The sequence below is a fragment of the Lactuca virosa genome, chromosome 1 (genome assembly GCF_052849685.1).
Source record: "Lactuca virosa cultivar CGN04683 chromosome 1, Lactuca_virosa_CGN04683_v6, whole genome shotgun sequence".
NCBI classification, from domain to species: domain Eukaryota; kingdom Viridiplantae; phylum Streptophyta; class Magnoliopsida; order Asterales; family Asteraceae; genus Lactuca; species Lactuca virosa.
In genome coordinates this window covers 123,272,402-123,278,490 of record NC_136426.1, presented here as the reverse complement: position 1 = coordinate 123,278,490, position 6,089 = coordinate 123,272,402, and the positions used below count along the sequence as shown (strand labels likewise).

Below are 6,089 nucleotides of genomic sequence, written 5' to 3'. Positions count from 1 at the left end.
AATGCGTGTCAAGGAAGGCCCTGTCATAACGAGAGACGACACGCTTTTGCGCGTCGTCTATAGACGACGCACATTTACGACACGCATTTACGACGCGCATTAACGACGCGCAATGCGTATCAAGGAAGCCCCTGTCATAAAGGAATACGACACGCATTTGTGTGTCGTAACCTTACGACGCGCGCTTAGGACACGCATTGCGTATCATTAAAGCCCCTGTCATAAATGAAGACGACACACATTTGCGTGTCATAAACTTCAGCAACCATTTACGATATGCATTTACGACGTGTCTTTACGATACTCATTTACGCATAATACAAAAAATATGGAAACAAATATGTACCAAAACAATCAATTTTATCCAATAACATCATGTCAAAAAATTGTAATAAATTGGTATTAAGGGGATCTGATTGTACATTGTTATTAAGAGGTTTTCCCTAACTATATAACCTAATACTACATTGCTATTAAGGGGCACCTTCTTGTTTCAGATATCATGTCAAAAAAAATCCTCCATATCATTGGTTTTCCACCGGTTCCTTTCGTGAATAAACAAATGGAGTGACTCCACCTTTTTCAGTAGCACATACTAGTTCCTCTCGTGAATCCACTTGGGTTGATCAAGTCGGCGTGCAAAATGGCTCTAGCAGATGCTTCCAAAAGCTAAAACAACCACCAAAATTTCACAGATTCAATTCATTATTAAATAATAATATATATACAAATCAATGAAAGAGTATGTGAAATGAAGTTAGATTTGAAAATATATGATACCTCGAGTTGTGGTAGAGTACATGCTTCTCCATCAACAAGCATGCCATCTGTAGCACGAAGGAGGAGATCTAAAGCACTTGCCATCATTATCAATCACTCAGGGGTATTGTGATTTCTCATTAGCTTAATAATCCTCTGGTTCACTCTCCACATATCTTCACCAGCATCATCATCTTTAGCAATCCATGGCTGCAATTCTCTCTTAGCCTAACAACCAAAACAACAACATAGATTCAATATTTTTTTAATATTCTAAAAAAAATCTGAAAATAATTTGTGTGATTAGTTTACCTACAATGAGCGCCATTGAGAGCATTCCCATTGGTGAGAGAGGTATTCTACTCCAGTAATCATGCTCGTAAACCTAATAAAATTAGAACATTAAGCTGTTGAAAATATATGAAACTAGAAGAAAAGAAAGAGAGTGAACAATAAACTGTTGAGCAAGTGGTCAAAGGTAAGGGTCAATGGATCTTTCATCTTCTTTATTAGTAAAATTAGGTAGATAAAGATGTATTTAACCTATCTGTATATATTCCATATCTCTCTAGAAGAACAACAAGTGGTCTGAAGGTATCAATTTTGAAAGACTTTATAAATCCTAGAACCCGATCAGGCGACATCATGTTGGAATCTGGAATTCCATCAGATGGAAGTTACAATAATTTCTCATTTATGGTGCATGTCCAACTGCACAAAATCAGAAGGTAGTTACATTAAAAAATTTGGTCAAAAACTAAAAGAAATCACTATATCACATGGACTAAAAACGTAATTTACTCTAATAACAATGTTGGATTTTTTACAATATTATACATCTGATCCAATTTTTACAATGTCATTAAACCATTTTAAAATGGAGAATTTCCAGAAAATAGTCTAATAACGTAAATTAGTTTTTTAATGATAGGATACCTGATAGATGTAACTTTCTGTGACGGAAAGCAATTGTAGGTATTTGAATACTGATTCTGCATTTTTAGCATCCATTTCATGAATCATGAAGTAAGATCTTCACTGTTTATATAGAACAAATTATTATACTACAGTTGTTGATGTAAGCAATGTAAATTCAAAGCAGGTGTTGTTTTTTTACAAAATCTTGTAAAGTAAAATTTGCCCATTGCATTAAATCAAGTGTAACCATTGCCACATCATCACAATCAGTTTGTAATAATCCAACACTCTTGTCATCATTCTCTAAAAAACAGAAAGAAAAACCACCAATCTAGTATTTTGTTATCTAAAATTCTCAATAAATATTTCAAGAATTTTTTTTAATTGGTTCAAAATCATTGTAAACTCTTGATGTCTAATATTAGGAAAGATGTATTTGATACCAATTGTGATGAAAAATGACTATCATACCAGTTGGATCGCCAGTTTGTACCACTTGTGTTGAAAATGACTTTTATAACCTTTTAAAATGACTTTGAAACCCTTTTAGTTCATTCAATTGAAAAGACTTTGAAACCCTTTTAGTTCATTCAATTGAAAAGAACACTAACCGGGGTCGTACTACTGTTAAAACTCTTCTACATTTGTCAAAACTCGAACAAAATCAAAATTAGATTAAAAAACTTTAGCAAATTAAATAGCTAAGCTTTAAAAAATTGAACAGTTTGGTTTCAACAACGTACACCCATCACAGAGCTATTAAATGAAAGTGTCATTATATTCAAAATCATTTGCAAAATATTTTTTGTATTGTATTTTAATGAGAAAGAAAAATACAAGAACCAAAAAAAATGACCTCTATATATACCATGACATCATCACTTGGTTGATGATTTCTTTCAAAAACTTAAACGTGCAAAGTGCTAATGAAAATATTTAAAATGTTAAGAGAAGAAAGAAGTGCTTTGAATGTAGAAAATCTAAGTTAATTAATTTACCTCTGATATCTCAAAAGTCATCAAACAAGCTGTAGAATTGAATACAATAATTCTTTGTACGAACATCAACTTGGTATAAGTTAGATTTAAATAAATAAATAAAATAGATTAATATTCTTGTTATAAATAAAAATAAGTACCCATGTATGTACTTTAGCTGCTTCTTTTGTAATCGCATCATGTTCCAAAAAATAAGAGGAGCACCATCTCTTTTAATAATTGTTTTTGCAATATCATCCTTAATTTTTTTTGGTTAGTACCTCAGTTTTTCTTGGTGGGAGCTGGTGAAGCTTTTGCTTATGTTGGTCAACTTGAGTTTTTTTTATCACAGAAGCACCTGAGAAGATGAAGTCAATGAGAGTACAGGTCTATGTCAAACTACTTTAGCTCTGGGTTTTTTGTGAGTAGTTTGTTGGTGGAGTTGACTAACATGGAAACTCATGGAAGTTGGCTCAAGAACAATTTGGATAAAGGGAAGTTGAATAACTTCTACTGGATGCTTGCAATTCTAGGAGTGTTAAACTTTTTCGGGTTTTTAATCTTGGCATTTAGACACCGGTATAAATTGTAGCATTATGAAGAGGAGATTGAGTCAATAAGGATTGATGAAATATAGTCATATAGGAAATGAATCAGATATTTGTGAAAAAAGCAAAGATGACAACATTTTCATCTTCAACCATCTGGTCAGTGTAGCCTGTAAGGTGCGTAAGTTGCTTCACCCAATCAACTACAATTTGTAAAAGGAATATTTTTTAAATAAAATCATTAAAAATATTTATATTAGATTACTGCAATCGTAATTTAATAAAACTGTATCGGAAACATACCTACAGATGCCACAGTTACAGGCATCTATACACTTGGGACAACTCCATTCATCCATCAAAGCAACATCTTCAACTTTTTCTCCGTACCCATAAGATGGAACATATGCATTAACAAAAATACCATAATACCAATTAATACTTTAATGTAATACTATCACAGGACGTGAACGTTATATACCTGTTCAAGAGACAAGTTGAAATAAAGGAACATTAGGCAAGTGTTTCAATGCAAATTCTCGTGACACATATAAAGCTTGAATCTGTTTTTTGTAAAATACCATGCCTAAATCCAGTAACAACCTGCATTTTATAATGAAAGGTGATTATAAATTAAAATTAAATAATCATAAGAAAAAAAAATTATTCCATATAAATTAATATACATACTTCACATTGAATTTTGTAGCAAATTACATTAAAAGGGATCGAAGAGTAATTGTCCATGTACATGTAATAGATTGTATTATAGTATGGAGGGTATTTTGGTAAACCCACCAGCAATAGGGGCAAAATATGTCCAAAAAATATTTGAACGACCTAATATTCTTTAAATAGCATCAAATCAACATCTATCTCTCTATATATTCCTCATTTTGACTAGCAAAACAATTAAAAGAACATGAAAGCACAGATAAAACAAAAAAAATGTTAAAAATATTTATTTGAAGGAATAACTAATGAAGAGTAAAAAACAAAGTAACTCTATACTCTTCTTCCAGACAAAAACTCAGGCTCCTTTGTTCATTCCACAACAATTGTAAGCATAACACTCTTTAATACTTTTCACAATTAATGAGGAGAAAAAAACAAAGTAACTCTATACTCTTACATCTGAGAAAACAATATGGTAACCAATTGTCCATAGGGGATACAAAAAGAGTACCAGTTACTTGCATGATTCTGTCTACTAGTCCTTGTATCAGCTACAAACTTGTTCTCAACATGTTTTTTTTCATTATTGCCAGTGTTTAAGTTTCCAGGAAGCTGAGCCAAAAGAAACCCATAAGAGTTTAAGGGTCCAGATACCAGATTAGCAAGCTGTAAAATAAAAGTTATATGAAGAAGGGTTAAATATTAAGCTATAAACTGTAAACAAGATTGGTAATTATCATTTTTTAAACAAAATAATGAAACTTTGTTCATTACTAACATCTTCATACAAACTAGTTTTGACTTTTTAAAGTCAAAACAATTTACACCTTAACTGAGTCTATCAGCTACTCGAAAGACATTTGCTCCTCTATAACTCTGTGGTCTGAGTCTATTAAAATCCTCCTTAACTGATTTATCATCAATTTACACCTTTCGTATGGTTAATTTATCAAAAATTTCATGATTAAATCCATAAAATCCTTCAATTGACTATCAACTACTCAAAATGAACTAATTACGTCCAAGCATTTTTCAGTAATCACATAACCTAATTGGATCGGAAAGAGGTAACAGTAAATACATGCAATATCCCAAAGGATGAGATTAAAGTGCTCTCCCCAACCACCACATTGGTGCTTAAGTTATCGAACATAATAGAAACGTTATCCTACAGATAAAACATAAATCAAACCCAGATAAAAATGAAATCGTCGAAGTGTATTACCTTAAGACAGTAAGGTGCAAAAAACCTAAATCGGTAGGTAACAACCAAAATACAAGATGAAGTGGTCATCAGAGGGCTAATCATCAACATGAACATAACCAAAACTACAAACGCCGTGAATGGGGGGGGTGGGTTATTGGTCATGGATAGAAGAGAGAACGTATGAAGGAGGATGGTGTTTCTTGTTGGTTGGCGGGAGTGGTGGATGCTCCGACATTGCAACGGAGGTAGGGTCGTAAATGGGGAGGAGATCGAAGAGATCGAGATGTGAGAACGAGAGTAAGTACCTGAGGTTTCTTAAGAGAAAAATTGGTCTGAGGGTTGCGTTTTCAATGCCCCTATCAGCTCCCAATTACCAGAAAGGGTTTGGGGTATGGTATTTAATTGAATTCCCTGGTTTAAGAATGTTGCGATTTACAACAATCTTAACAAAATGGGGAGATAGATCTGGAAATCACACAACCATCGTCGACGACTTAGGGTTTGCAGAGAAAAGGGTCGACTTCGTTCACCGTCGCTACCCTCTTCCTTCCCTCAAACCACCATCTCGAACCTTGTTTGATGTTTTGAGAGAGAGCAATGGGGAAATTGAGCTCGAACCAGAGATGTGTGAAAAAAGCCCTAGATTGTGAATTTGTGCTCAGGAATACATGGGCACGCGTTTTGTTAAAAGAAATATAAAACGACTTGTCTAGACGACACACATTTTATAAAAGGCGCCCTCCGTGTTTTCTTTTTTTTTTTTGCTTTTCTGACACTAATTTTAGGGCACTCACAAATGTGTGTCCTCTATCCTTCAATGTTTGGAAAACTGACATTATTTTTAGGACACGCACAAAATGCATATCGTAAATTAGTGCGTGTCATTGTTTGCACGTCATTAAAGGCTTGTTTTCTAGTAGTGTTAAGAAAGCTATCGGAGAAGGAGGGTGAAGATGATGAAGCATACTACATGCGCAAGCTGGAGGAGATAAAGAAGAAGAAAGC

At 33.5% G+C, this 6,089-nt stretch overlaps 1 protein-coding gene across 2 annotated transcripts; it reads right to left on the bottom strand.

Annotated features, from left to right (window-relative positions):
- Positions 1 to 403: 403 nt before the first annotated feature.
- LOC145106443 (uncharacterized) lies at positions 404 to 5,733 on the bottom strand. 2 transcript variants are annotated; one of them, XM_079043413.1, is made up of 9 exons: positions 5,103 to 5,733; positions 4,389 to 4,543; positions 3,506 to 3,805; positions 2,936 to 3,405; positions 1,696 to 1,797; positions 1,303 to 1,470; positions 1,072 to 1,144; positions 781 to 987; positions 404 to 669 (listed from the first exon to the last, which is right to left on the bottom strand). In XM_079043413.1, the coding sequence occupies exons 1-3, from the start codon at positions 5,244 to 5,246 to the stop codon at positions 3,688 to 3,690; spliced, it is 417 nt and encodes a 138-aa protein (XP_078899539.1). In that variant the 5' UTR covers positions 5,247 to 5,733; the 3' UTR covers positions 404 to 669; positions 781 to 987; positions 1,072 to 1,144; positions 1,303 to 1,470; positions 1,696 to 1,797; positions 2,936 to 3,405; positions 3,506 to 3,687. The 2 variants fall into 2 exon arrangements, with proteins under 2 accessions (XP_078899539.1, XP_078899546.1); XM_079043420.1 differs by having other exon boundaries at positions 1,076 to 1,144.
- Positions 5,734 to 6,089: the final 356 nt, after the last annotated feature.

What these genes read in the sequence shown, in the direction of transcription:
- LOC145106443 (XM_079043413.1), bottom strand. Translation starts at nt 5,246, where the DNA reads ATGACCAATAACCCACCCCCCCCATTCACGGCGTTTGTAGTTTTGGTT. An exon ending in TTGCACCTTACTGTCTTAAG is followed by an intron (nt 4,544 to 5,102) that starts GTAATACACTTC and finishes TTTATTTTACAG; the next exon opens with CTTGCTAATCTGGTATCTGG. An exon ending in CAGAATCATGCAAGTAACTG is followed by an intron (nt 3,806 to 4,388) that starts GTACTCTTTTTG and finishes TATAAAATGCAG; the next exon opens with GTTGTTACTGGATTTAGGCA.